This window comes from Hipposideros armiger, unplaced genomic scaffold, assembly GCF_001890085.2.
Source record: "Hipposideros armiger isolate ML-2016 unplaced genomic scaffold, ASM189008v1 scaffold_113, whole genome shotgun sequence".
Classification (NCBI taxonomy): Eukaryota; Metazoa; Chordata; class Mammalia; order Chiroptera; family Hipposideridae; genus Hipposideros; species Hipposideros armiger.
This window is the reverse complement of record NW_017731463.1, coordinates 1472248-1487133: the sequence shown is the minus strand read 5'-3', so window position 1 is coordinate 1487133 and position 14886 is coordinate 1472248. Positions and strand designations below refer to the sequence as shown.

The 14886-nt window shown below is 39.8% G+C and overlaps 1 protein-coding gene across 1 annotated transcript in view; it reads left to right on the top strand.

Moving 5' to 3' along the window:
• RGS7 (regulator of G protein signaling 7) overlaps positions 1–14886 on the top strand; it is a 469804-nt gene that overhangs the window by 403703 nt on the left and 51215 nt on the right. The window contains exons 6-8 of the mRNA XM_019647554.1: positions 9089–9153; positions 10015–10091; positions 10198–10279. Of these exons, the coding sequence (XP_019503099.1) occupies positions 9089–9153; positions 10015–10091; positions 10198–10279 (224 nt within the window). The remainder of the gene's footprint in view (positions 1–9088; positions 9154–10014; positions 10092–10197; positions 10280–14886) is intronic.

Here is a 14886-nt window from a genome sequence, read left to right as displayed (position 1 = left end):
GTCAATAAATACTTATTGATGTTTTCACTCAACAATTATGTTTTAAGCCTCTGCTTTGTGCCAAGTACTGTTCTAGGCATGGGCATACACTGGTGAACAAAAGAAGCAAAACTTTCTGTGCTCCTGAAGCTGACATTGTAATGTGAGTGGCAGGGCGCGATATACTAACAAGCTAATACACTAACTACATGAATGAATATGTAAATTGCATGTTACGAGGTAAAATGTTGTACAAAGGTAGACAATGGAAAGGGTTCTAGGAGTGGTGGGTGCGCGAGGCCCCTGAGAGCAGGCCAATTCAGCTCTGAGGGTGGGGCCAGAGCTTTCCAGGAAGAGGGAAAGGAGAAAAGGTCTGAAAGGGACCTGGGGAGGTGTATATCGCTCAGGTAGAGGCGGAGAACCATAAGGAATGAGGTCATAGGGTGACGTAATGGAGACGTCAAGAGCGGCTTTTAGCTGGAGGGAGGTGAGATAGGAAGCAGTTTTAAAAAATGAAGAGTTTGAACATAGTGACAATCTGATTGATTTCTTAGCAGAATAGCTGATTGCTTTGCTGAAAATAGATTCTCTAGAGTTGGAGAGGGTAGAAGACCACTCACGTCTAAACTTCGTGGTATTCGCTTATAATGTTCAAAATGCTTGAAAGGTGCATACTCCCAAACTCAGTAATAACACTTTTAGAAAATCAACAATTGCTAAAAAGAAAGATACCTACATATACACATACATACATGTATACATACACATATATATGTTGGCAGAAGTATTAGTATAGAATTGCAAAGTGATGGATATAATCCAAGTATCCTACAATAAGGGCTCATTTAAATAAATTACCATACATCTCAGCACTGGATTATCATAAAATAATTTTTAAGAATATTATAGACCTCGTGATTACAGATGGTGGGTAAGGGCTCAGCCTATGTATGCATCAGTGCTGGGAGCCTCTCACTCTATGAAGGTCGTTTCAAAAAAAAATATTATAGAATAGCACTTATTGATATGAAAAATTACAATATAATATCAAAGGAAGATATTATCAGATAGCATATGTGGTCGAATTTGAGCATATTTAAATTGATATATGCAGATAGAGTCTTGATATAAATACAGATATTCATGTGTTCATTAGTGGATGTATATAGAAGGGAAAAATCCAGATTACACACCAAAATAGTGACAGAAGTGATTATAATAGTGAGAAGTGAGCTTTTACTTTCATATCTATGTTTTTCTGCATTATCTGAACCTTTACAATGAAGGGTTAAGGATTTTAAAAATTAAATTATTTTAACTTTGAGGTGAAAAAGTTGTCCCCATTATTTTGAATGGCAATGTAATAAGTCATGAAACAAATATGCATGATTTCTTTGTCCATCCCCCACTGGGTTCCTGTATTCCATATCTTGAATGCTTAAGTCTCTGTGCCTTTTGTATTATTTCCTTGGGTTATGCTCTCAGAAGAGAAACTGCTGGAAAAATGGCCATGAATATTTAAGGTTTCATTACTCATTGTCCAAACCCTTTCTAAGATTTCCCTGTTGACATGCCCACCAATAGGTTATTCCTAATCTGTAACTTCTTTGCTGATGAGTAGAAATCGGTTTTTGTAACAGGATGTGAAATGGGAAATCTAGCCAAAGTGTTAAGCGGATCAAGCCCAGATGTGGAAGTGCTGAGCTGGACTGACATACAGATTATCACAGTGGTTGCTGCCGGCTCACACTGAGGGCAGTAAAGATAAGATGTTGGCTGGAAGACTGGTTTTATAGCTTTTAGGATGTTGGGAGACGTGGCCCCCAACAGCTGGGAGTGGGAGGAGTGGGCGGGGGAGAGGTGCCCTTCACCTTGAGCCCAGTGACAGAGACCTCAAAGGGCTTCTGACAGTGCTTGACAGGAGTCACCTACTTCTGGGGGCAGAATGGACCATGAACTTCCAGGCCTTGGAAATACCACGGGCAAGAGACAGGCTGTGTAGCTATGGATGGAGGAGTTGAAAGGGGTCTAGTTATGTTCTGTGGCCCTTTCAGGGCACAGGGTGCATGAATGTTTCTCTCAGTCATGATCTAAGCCATGTGTGAGAGACAGTCCTGTCCTTCAGGGCAGCCCGGAGAGGCAAACTGCTTTCTAGAGACAGGCGAGAGGTAGAGTCCAATGGCTGTGGCATTGATCAGTCCCCGCAAGGACACTGCAGGTGAGGGATCCCCAGCAATGGGGAAAGAGTACCCTGAGAAACAGAATAAGCTTTAAACCTCTGCCAAGTACAGAGAATGGCAACACTAGTTCACTAGAGAGGTCAAGCAGGCACGTCAGCACTGCCCCCTTCTCTCCTCATTCCATTACATGCCTAGGATCACAATATTTGGTGGGGGGCACAGAAGAAAAAGGGGGAGAAAAAGTCACTCGCACTTCTTTCACCCACAAGAGCTCGGGGAAAGGGAAAGACCTCAGGACTTTAAACCAAGCTTGGTGTTTCGACTATTACTTGGAATAGACATTCTCGTTAATAAATTGGGATCTGAATTACTGGAGAGTGACAAACAAGACTGTGGCAGCTGCTTGAGTTTTTATTCAGAGACGGGAAAATTAATCCACAAAATAAGCTTTAAAAGATACAAAACAGTGTTTCATTATGACACCATGGGATCCATTTGTGTTACTTTGGTTATAAGTTGGGTATTTCTCCAATGTTTATTTGACAATCAGATTTGTAGTCTTTGTGAATTATGTTTATAGCTTGTCCATATTTAGGTGTTAGAATCATAGTGATTTTCTCACTGACCTCTGTGATACAACTCGGTACACTATTATCATGAACGTCAGTGTTTGCGTAACAGACTACCTTCCAGAGCTCTATGAAATTACATGGGAAAAACTAATGCCAGCCTTCACTTTCTATTCAGTTAGACATGTGATCCAGAAACTTTGACTTTCCACCTAAATTCTAAGTTGTATTCAAGCCAAGTTCCATGCCTTTTACTACATAGCTATTTTAGCCAAAGTAGCACTTGAGGCCTTCTCAAACGTTCTTCCCTTTAGTGACATAACCTCCTATTAAATTACTTATTTGTTTGACCCTCGTCTCATTATGGTCTCCCAGGAAACTACTGCACAGAGATATATTTAAACTTGAAATTGAAATTAAACCCTTGATAATGGAAAACATCTTAATTAGAACTCCAGAAATGGCCTTTTTTAGTTGATATTTTCAATATTTGGGCAGTGCAGAAAAAATTCAAAGGTTATGTTAAAAATGACTCACACTTTGTACCTATGCATAGGTCTATACATAACACCATATAGAACACTCTTGGTGGAAAAGTAATTACGGATCAGGACAAAAACACTTAGCCTGAGCCATAGTTTTGACTATGCCTAACTACTTTCGTGTTCTTCTGTCATTGATAAATGGGGGAATTTCCTGGATTTGAAACCCTCTTTCATCTACTTGAACCTCCTTCCTTATCCACATCCTGCCCAAAGTTGATACTCTCTACTAATAAAGGATTAATGCGCCATCTGTACCTGTCATCATACTGTACTGTGTCTAGACTAGCTTGGCGAGGCTTGGGCCCCTCCGGTCATGACCATATTTGCTGCTCTCAGCAGAATCTGCAGTGCTCCCCACTCTGCTCACCCAACCTTTCTCTTCTTTCTCATTACCAAAGAGTATAGTAAACATCACTTGAGTTCATTTAACTTCTAAATAGCTCCTCCTGAAAAGATCCTATTCATTCATTCATTCATTCATTCATTCACTCACTCATTCAAACAAATATACGTGAAATAGCTCCTGTACACCTGGTACTGCCTGTCCACACCTTCATCTTGTTTCCCAGGAAATTAGAGAAAAATGCATCATAGGACATCTATATTGAACGATGCATAACTTCTCAGTGAAGTGTCATCTAAAAAACCACCCTTCCTTGCTTTTATTCATGAGCTTAACTAATGAGTTTAGAAATCGAGGGGTCTTATTTTGAAAAGAACAATGATTAACTGACCAGAATCAATAAAGCAAGTAGAGGTTGATGCAAGAAGAGATATGAAAGAGGACTGACCAATGGAGAGCTTAGCTGGGGCTTGAAATTTGATGAAAGGTAATTAATTGTACAGGAAAGCTGAGATTATTTACTTAGATATTTAAATAGATTCAATCTTTCTCTCATGGACAGACACCCTCAGGGGTATTACACACGCACTACAATCTCTTCTACCAACTGCTGAGAACGTTTTAGATATTTTGTTGAGATCGCAATGGCCTCTACAGTAAGAGTTTCTTCAAGAGTGAACACAAACTATGGCAATCAGAAAATTAACACATCATAGAATTTTTGTTTTTGAAGTTTGATTTTCACTAATTTGTAAAATTATTAATTGTGAAAATCCGTAATTTTGAAAATTGCTGTTTGAAAATTACTACTATTAGTAGAAAAATAAAATTACCATGGTAGGTTGTCGAAAGACGTGTTCTAAAATTGCCTTTGGTTCTTAGTGTTTGTAGTAATGTTAGTATCATTCCATGGTTGGCTCTCTCTTTTGCCTTGACCTACATATAAGAAACCTTTGAACAAATAGCATCAATGTTTGCAGCGGTCTCAGATTTTCTGTGTAAGCTATTTTCTCAATGATATCAGCTAGGTTTCATTATTAAAAACTGAGGGTTGTACAGCTTAGTACAAAGACAGTATTTATAATGCAGATCCCAGAGTGAGCCTTACAAAAAGAGTAATAGTTGATAGTCTTCATCCAGTGAACTTCTTCAGCATCTAGAAAAGATATAGCATATTTTCAAATATCATATATTGTGTGAAATGACAAAATATTCTGGTAATTATGACTGTACCGCAGGGCTCTGAATGTCTTGATATTATTATAGAGTCACTGATAACCCTGAAATAACTGAAGAAATTTGACTGCTTGATGGCAATGCTGTTGTTGCCATCCTCTCTCACTCTGTGTCATTCATTCTGTAAATCTGCTGCCCAGATGGACTTTCCCTAGCACCTGAGGAGACTGGGTTTTCAGGAAAATGGAATTAACAGGTAGTTGTATTGTAGTTAGGTAAGATGATATACTCTCTTCTGCTCTAGTGACTAAAGAATTGATTGATGACTGGCCCTTAAGAAATGATGCAAAGAAGATGCCAAGAAACCTTCAGTTACATTAATAGATTCTTTCACTTGAGTGTAGAATACAGAAGTAATTGAATGTGCCAACAATGGTTTCCTCTTCAGGCAATTCCTTTTTACAAAATGGTGTTTTATGTACATCTAGATGTTTAAGTTTATTTGATGTCTTTTTAAAAGCAGTTTTATTTTTCAATTAGAGTTGACATACACTATTACTTTCAGGTGTACAACATAGTTATTAGACATTTATATAACTTATGAGGTGATCATCATGATAAGTCTAGTACCCATCTGAAAGCATATTATTACAATATTATTTACTATATTTTTTATGCTATACTTTACATCCCCATGACTACTTTGTAACTACCAATTTGTACTTCTTCATCTCTTCTCCTTTTACACCCATCCCCCCAACCCACTTCCCATCTGGCAACCATCAAAATGTTCCCTGTTTCTATGAGTTTGTTTCTGTTTTGTTTGTTCATTTATTTTCTTCTTTAGATTCCACACATAAGTGAAATAATATCAACTTTGTCTTTCACTGTCTGACTTACTCCACTCAGCATAATACCCTCTAGTTTCATCCATGTTGTTGCAGATGGCAAGATTTCGTTCTTATTTATGGCTGAGTAGCATTCCATTGTATATATGTACCAACTCTTCATTATCCATTCATCCATTCATGGAATCCCACGTTACCTCCATAACTTGGCAATTTTAAATAATGCTGCAATGAACATATGGATGTCCCTTCAAAATAGTGTTTTGGGTATCTTCAGATAAAAGCCCAGAAGTGGGATTACTGGGTCCATCTTGGTCTCATGTTATAGCCTTTGTTTTAAAGTCTGTTTTGTCTGGTATAAGTATTGCTACACCAGCTTTTTAAATTTTTGTCTCCATTTTCATGAAATGTCTTTTTCCATCCCTTTACTCTCAGTCTGTGTGTATCTTTTGAGCTGAAGCAAGCTCCTTGCAGGCAGCATGTGAAATGGTCTTGTTTTCTTATCCATTCAGCCACACCATCTTTTGACTGGTGCATTTAATCCATTTACATTGAAAGTAATTGTTAACAGATATGTAGTTACTGCCATTTTATTATTCATACTTTTTATCTTTTTTTTCCTTCTTTTTAAAGAAGTCCCTCTAACATTTCTTGTAATATGGGTTTGGTGGTGATGAACCCCTTTAGCTTTTTCTTGTCTGGGAAGCTCTTTATGTGTCCTTAATTCTAAATGATAGCTTTGCTGGGTAGAGTAATCTTGGTTGCAGGTCCTTGCTTTTTATCACTTTGCGTATTTCCTGCTAATCCCTTCTGGCCTACAAAGTTTCTGTTGAGAAATCAGCTGACAATCTCATGAGAGCTCCCTTGTAGGTAACTAACTGCTTTTCTCTTGCCGCTTTTAAGGTTCTCTGTCTTTAAGCTTTGGTATTTTAATTATGATGAATCTTGATGTGGACCTCATTGGGTTGATCTTGTTTGAGACTCTCTATGATTCCTGGGCTTGTATGTCCATTTCCTTCACTGGGTTACGGAATTTTCCTTCATTATTTCTTCAAATAGGCTTTCAATTCCTTGCTCATTCTTTTCTCCTTCTGAAACCTCAGTGATGCAAATGTTATGCTTGATGTTGTCCCAGACGTCTCTTAAACTATCCTCAATTTTTTTGGATTCTTTTTTCTTTTTGCTATTCTGACTGGGTGTTTTCTTCTACATTAAGTTTTAAATTGCTGATTTGATCTTTGCTTCATCTAATGCACTATTGATTTCTTCTAGTATATTCTTTATTTTAGTTATTGTATTCTTCATTTCTGACTGGTTCTTTTCTATGTTTTCTATCTTCATTTTTATTTTGTCAATCCCTTTGTTAAAGTTCTCACTCAGTTCATCTGCTCTACTTCTCTGTTCATTGAGCATCATTATAACCAGTGTTTTGAACTATGTGTCTGGTCAATTTTTGTCTCCATTTTGTTTAGTCTTTTCCTGGAGCTTTGTTCTGTTCTTTCATTTGGGAAATGCATCTTTTTCTCCCCAATTTGACTGCCTTCCTGTGTTTGTTTGTATTAGATGGGACTTTGATGTCTCCTGGTCTTAATAGAGTAGAGTTATGTACTAAGTGTCCTATGGGACCCAGCAGGGCAGTCTCCCTGTTCATCTGAGTTGTGTACTCCAGGGGTGTCCCTTGTGTGGGTTGCATGTGCCCTCCTGTTGTAGTTCAACCTTGGTTACTGCTTGCAAGTGAATGGGAGGGATAGACTCTCAGGCTGATTGGCTTTGAGGACTGGCCATTACTACAGTGGAACAGCTGTTGTGCAGGGACTGACCCTATGGAGCAGGATTCACTTTAGCAAGGCTGTGGTGCCTGCTCAGTCTGCCGTTTGGGTGTGTCACCCACAGAGGCAGCTGGGTGGTGCTTGCTCCAAAGCTGGCCACTGGGCATGCTGGCACTGGGGCTCTCTGGGAGAGGCCCCCATGCAGACATATGCCCTGCCCTGGGCCACCTGACGTGAGCCACAGAGCAATTCATAGATGTCAACCACCCCCACTGGGATAGGAGATTCCTAAGAGAGGCCAAGCCAGAAACCGAGGGTGGCTGCCTCTAGTGCTGGGCTTGGGGATGCTCAGCAAGAGATATGGGGCACACTGAGACCAGATGTTGCTTGTTTGGATTTTGTGAACCTTAGGGAGATTTTAGAATAGTCCTCAGCATGAGCCAAAACAGGCCATTTGTTTGGAAAAGCTACTGGAAGCAGCTTGGGTGGGCCCGCAAGTGGATAGGTTGAGTTCTCAGGGAATCATCAGGGCAAAACTAATGGCGTGAGCCAGGTTGATGGAGACTCAGATATGGTAGCCACCTGAGTCTGTAGGCTGGGAGCAGAAACCAATGGATTCTTCCAGCACTTCTGTCTGGGAAGAAGCTGCCCCTCAGTCCTCACCCTAAAGCCAGACAATTCAGATCCTCCTATGTGTCCCTTGCACCTTTCAAGCTGCTACTCCAGCAGTAGAGCTCAGGGCGAGTGAGCCCATCAGTGAGTGAACCTGTATGCAGGCCCTTTAAGAAGAATGCCTGGGGGCCGGCCAAGTGGTTCAGTTGGTTAAGAGCTCGCTCAAGAGTTTGAGCTCTGAGCAACAGCGGTTCGATGCCCGGCCCGAGCTGCGCAGCCGCTGAGCTGCGAACAGGTGGCAGGATGGCTCAGCTAAAAAAAAAAAAAAAAGAAGAATGCCTGGGACTCCAACTGCCCTCCCTCTCACTCATTCACAGTCTCTGGGTTTTCTCAGCCAGAAGTTGTGGGGACTTGTCTTCCTGGCACTAGAATCCCTGGATGGGGACCCTGGTTTGGGACTGGGACCCAATGCTCCTCAGGGCAGGGGGAATATCTGCAGCTGAGATGTCCCCCCTGAGTTTTAACCACCACACACAGATGTGGGACCAGCCTGTCCCACGTCTTCACCCAGTGGCGAGGTGGCTTCTTCTGTATGTCTGTGGTTGTAGGGCTTCCGTTCAGCGGGATGTCGTGTGATTCTCAGTGATGGTTGTTCTGGAGTTTAGCTATAAGTTTGTTGTGGCCCTAAAAGGAGGCAAGCACAGCACTTACCTATACCGCCATTTTGACCAGAAATCTCATTCGATGTCTTATTTAAAAGGCTTTATTTTTTTCCCCTTATTTCTGGAGGAAGCTAAAATTGTGACAGCTATTAAATAAAAATAAAGAAATGGTTAGCAAGTCTCTAAACATGTTTATTTTCTTAGAACACCATAAATACCACTATGTAACAGTAATAACATTGCAAATTATCTATTTTTGTCTAAAAAAAGATCAATAAAGAAAATTATAACTTCAACTTGGAAAAAAAGGTGACAGAGACCAATATGTCTTGATTTGTAATGCTATATTTTTATTTTTATACCTCACTGTTAATAAACCAGCAAGAAATTTTTTTTTTCTTTTAGCTGTTTACCTCTGCAAGAGAACAATGCAGAACAAGGCCAGGCTGGAGCTAGCAGACTATGAAGCTGTAAGTATTAGGACTTTCTGGTGAAGAAAGTCATAAAATGAACAGGTATAAGGCCCATGGTCATTTCTGGGTACTCTGTTAACTTTCTACATTCATGAGTTTAAGGAGCAGATTTCCAAGAGATCAGGTAGCATAATGATGTAATAAATCTCTGACTTGCTTGCTTTCTCTCATTGAGCATGTGAAATTCTAAACACACGAACTCAGGGTAGAAGGGGGTAGCTTATCTTATTTGCAAAAATTGACTGAAGTGCTAAAACTTTAGATATATACTTATATATAGTGAAGAAATATAAACTGAGAGAATTAAAGAGCATTTATACTGGCAAACTTTTGCAAAACTTCCAGGTTGGTCACCATCAGCAGATAAAATTAATCTGATGTAATTTGTTCAGACAATTGCTATGTTGTGATTTACTGAATTTGAAACGCTGCCTAGAAATGGGTAGCAGGCTGCCAAGGATTCACATTATTGTCCAAAACTGGATACACTGATTGAATCAGAGTATAAACATATTACTTTCCTGTTCCTCAGTGAAGTGGGCACAGAATAATCCAAAGGGTTAGTCTTGAGCACTGTTTTTATAGAAGGCAATTTCAGAATTTTGGATTTTTTTTGTTTGTGGTCTCTAAAGCCACGTATTTATAAAAATTAATATTTGTCATAGGGTTCCCTGTTTTCTCTATATCTATTTATATGAGGAGCGACTGCACTCCGTGTGCATGACTTATCACTGAGAGCCAGAGTGTACTTACTACTTTGGAAATTCTGTATTTGTTTTTTGATAAAAACATATGGTAGATAAGCTAGAAGCTAGATGACAAATACCAGAATGTCGTCACCTATGGTTTCTTTTTCAGGAGAGCCTGGCCAGGCTGCAGAGAGCATTTGCCCGGAAGTGGGAGTTCATTTTTATGCAAGCAGAAGCACAAGCAAAGTGAGTCCTTGTGAGTCTTTTGGAAGATTTGTTCACGTTTTGGCTTTTTGTTCACAGAGACACTACAATTAACCCTACTTCTTATTCTTTGTTACCATGTTGGCAGAGTGGACAAGAAGAGAGACAAGATTGAAAGGAAGATCCTCGATAGCCAGGAGAGGGCATTCTGGGATGTACACCGGCCCGTGGTAAGCGAACGCGCCAACATGGCCTCAAATTCATAATCCCAGCCTTTGGAACGTGAGGGACGCCCTGAGAAAGTGAGAGAAGAATGCGGTAACCCCGTCATTTTCCCCAAAGCCCTGGTGAATTAGTTAAGAAAAGATTGCCACTTTTGGGTAAGATGATCAGAATTCAGTAATGTAATATTTAATGTCTAAAACCATGACATCACTTGCTTACTCTCAGCATTTGAGGCATTTGATGCTTTTCTACACTTGAAAGAAAGAAGACTGGGACAAATCAGTTTTGCATAGCTTGCTATTTACATTTTTCTGAAATGTTATAAGAAAAGTATAAGTCAAAATGTTCCTTGCCTAATTTTTTTTTTAAAAAACCTATTAATAACCTGCATCGGATGTCAGCTTTCATAGATAAACATTTAATGATGTAACCGGTCACTGGATCTATTATACATACAATAACTTAGCTGGTTTTCGTACACAATAATGTTCAACCATGTGTCTTAGTGTAGCAAATAATGAATGTCCTTGAGTAAGACCAGAAAACCTTGTGTGAGGAATTAAACAATGAGCATTCATAAGAAAGCATGCCTAATCTCATATATTTCTTTCTATTTTGACTGTGTCTTCGTCTTCTATATATTTCTTTATATAGTCAAGGCATTAGAAAATAATATTGACATAGGTATTATTAGAATAGATAACAGGTTCATCACAGCATCAGACAAATCAAGATTGATGAGAATACCTTAAAATTGTCCTCTCAACTACCTTCAGGTTCTGAGACCAGAATACATCTGTCTCCCAAAAGTTTATATTCATATATATATATATATATATATATATATATATATATATATTTATATTTTTATATATATCATATATATATGATATATGGTAATATATATCATATATTTCAGTTTCTGACAGCAATGCAATTGTTTAATTCTTTATTTTTTCCCTTCTTTGAATTCGGGAAAGATTAGAATTGAGATTTAACTGGCTTTCCTGCTCAAAATTCAGCTTCAGTTTTATTGTAAACGGTGAAAAGGGATTTTGTAGCCACATGCGTTAAGTATTGCAAGGATATGAAATAGGATTTTTGCTCATTTGTTTGTTTTAAACAATCTCTAGAAACTGGTCAATACACTGTCTCCATGTTTATCCACTGTATGCCCCTGGACCTCTGGTGGCCCATCGCTAGCCTCCTTTGCTTCGATGGCCTACATTCTCCTGGCAACCTAAGATGACTCACTCCACGCCAGCGCCCCTGCGCTGCGCACATCCATTCCATAGCAAACACTCATGCTCTCAGAGCATGTTACAATTAAGTCCTCATTTAACGTCATTGATAGGTTCTACAGCTTGAAGCAAAACAATGCATAACAAAGCCAATTTTACCACAGCCGAATTGATAGAAACAAGTCTTAAGTTGCTAGGGGATCTCATCAATGTTATCATGAAACAGCATTGAACAAATGATGTTATTTGAGGACCTGCTGTAAAATTGATCCCACCTCAGTACACTCCCCTGCTCCATTGCCTAAGAATTTCTCAGCCAGCGTCGTGCTCTCCATGTGCCCTGCTAGTTGTGTTTTCTCTGACCACTGAGAGTCAGACTCGCGTCCTCCGTGCCTCCCCACAGCAAGGAGTGCTCCCCAAGGGGTCCCCTGTTGCACCCCTCGCTAGGCCTCTGACCAGAAAGTCATCCCAAGGAGCACTTGGAGGCAGAAACCACCCTGAAGCCATTGGCTGCATCTCCCTGATTCACCTGTAGATGCTTATGAGAGGTTTTGTACCACTTGAAATAAATGTGTTTATGCAATACTGGGTCATCGCTTTTTCTCTAGAGGAAAAAAATAATAGAGCTTCAGGTTTTCAGCGTGTCTCTGAGAATGGCACTCGCCTACCCTCATCCAACCCGACCTTCAACTAATATTTTTCTTACATTACAACTTTGTGTCCCATTGGCTTTTTTAAAAAAAAAACCTTAACCATTTTGAAGTGGTTCCAGGTGCGTGCGATGTGCCGACACTTGTCTAGAGGTCATGTCAGCCATCCAGGAAGCTGCCTTGTATCTTGTTTTTAGAGTTCTGGGTCCTTAGCGAGGGTTGATTTACAAAGGTGATGCTGGCAGGAACATTCGCAGCAATTCACTCCTAGAAAAGCTTTTAATGGCTGTTTCCTCAGCAAATTACATAAGCTATGTCTCTACTCATTGGCTGTAGTATTAACTAAGCAATGACAAGAGCTCTCTAAGATAAATATTCCTCAAAAAAAAAAGTGGGATAGAGAGAAACAATAATATGTGATAATTTCTGAAGATGGCTACACTTGTGTGTTTATCCCTAGAAACTAATTCTGCAGCTATTGTCATTAACCCTACATCAATATATTTAGAGCTGAAATCTTGTATCTCATAGTTGAAGTGCTACAGCTATTCCTATAGCTGAGCGTCTGCCAGTTCTGACTGTGGCAGTAATGAAAGTCTCTTTCTACCTGGGGTAGTCATCTTGTAAAATTTAAATGTCTTCCAAAAAGAATCAGTGAAACCAAATTTTGCATACTGACACCAAATTATTTTCACCTGAGCAACCTAGAATCCTAGAATATGTGTAGGACAATACCAGACAAGCTCTCTGACAGTCCAGAGGTTTAATCCAGGATGTGTGAGGCCTACCACTGCATATCATACCTCAGTATATGAGAGACTGTCCAGTTAGAATCGTGTTGGCCAATGACCAGCGGCCAAAGGGAATAGGGAGACCTGTGGCAGAATGGGAAGCACATGAGCCTTGGAGTCAGGTAGACATGAGTCGATCATTTATTAGGCCCATCTTGGAAAAATTATTTACCTTTTCTGAGACTTGGAAGCCTCGTTTATAAGGTGGAAATATACCTACTTTGAAATGTCGATGTGAATATTAAATGAGGTCGTATGAAAGACAGCTGGCACATCGCTGCACATGTGGAAGATGATAAATGTTCAATTTCCTTTGTGAGGAGATGCAGAGAGAAACGTGAAAAAGGATAGCACAAGCAGAACTGAGCAACAGACCATGCGAATGCAACACCTCCACACTGTCAGCTTCACCAATGTCTACCCATCGAGCAGAGGACAATCGAGGAGAATCAGAACCTTCCCTTTTAGTTCCTAAGTCCCAACCAAAATAATTCCTGATACCACTCCCCCATCAGTCTCCCTGTTCCTTCAGCCTCATCATTCTATTTGCATATACAGTGCATGCCGTGGGCTGACCTTGACGTCACGCCGAGGTGGTCATCATGGCGTTGACTGCTTCTCACCTTCCACAGTGAACATGTTTTCCTGGCCACTGGTCCACGTGGTGGCTGCTACTCATTGACAGCAGTTATTGATGTTGAGTCAGCTAATCTCTGGCCCGCTCTCTCAGTATCTATCTCTTGTGTTTGAACTCTTTGTTCCCAGCACTTCCATTTTCATTCCGGCCTTTGTTCTGTCTCCTACGTTTAGTCAATACAAGAATTGGTCTTTCTTAATGTTTATCACCCGGTGTACCTGGAAGAGTCTGACTTTGTTCACTCTCTTCTTCAAGGGATTATTTCCTACCCACCAGTGGAACTTTTTTAACTGTATGCGGTATAGCCTTTGTCCCCCAATTTTTAATTTAAGTGTGTTAGCACTGGAGCCATCAGCCGATGCAACAACTAATCACTATTTCTGTCAAAAGCCATATCTAACCTCATGAAAGAGAGCAAACCTCAGCAAACTTCCTACGCTATGCAACATCACGTGATAATACCATGAATCCTGTATCCTTATATGCCAGGTACTGTACTGAGGCTGGACATAAAAAGCTGATTAAAACATAGTCCTTGATTTATGAAACTTACACCCAGTGAAACATTTTATGAACATAGTCACTAAGATAAGTCAGTAAGATAGGCATGACTGCACCATTTGTTCTCTCAGGCAAAATACAGATGCTCAAGGTATTTACATAACTTGCCCATAGACACACAGCTAGCAGTGGCGGAGCCAGGCCTGGAACCAGTGTATCTCCGGTGGCGTAGTCTAACTCACAAAGGAAGGGGGAATAGTGTGGCTCCAGCCAAATAAAATGGCTGCAGCAAAGGTAAGATCCTAACTGTCTGCATCCATCCTGCAAAAAAGAGGGGTAAATAGATAGCAGTATTCCACATGTGATATAGCTATGTTTATAGTGTCTTTTATAGGTACATTTTACTTGTGTATTTTGCTCATGGTTTTTGAATATATTTCTTTAATTTCTCTTGCTGTTTTCAAAAGCCCAAAGTTCAGGGCATCTTTCAGACATTGTAGGACGTGCATCCCCGATCTAGGGGAACCCAACTACCACGTGCAGTACACCCCAGTCAGGGATGGCTATACAATATGCTCAATAAAGGTCAAGTTCCAATGTTGCTGTCCTAATAAGTACTATCTCCTATACTTAGATAGAATCATCTTGTGCAACTTATGTGCTTTTTACTTCAAAAACCATCTAAAATTTCTATAAAGATATAAATATATATCTAGTTCACATAAATTATTAGTACATGAGAGAAATCAGAAAAAGCACCATTATTTTTATTTTGGTTTAAATAAGAGGGCC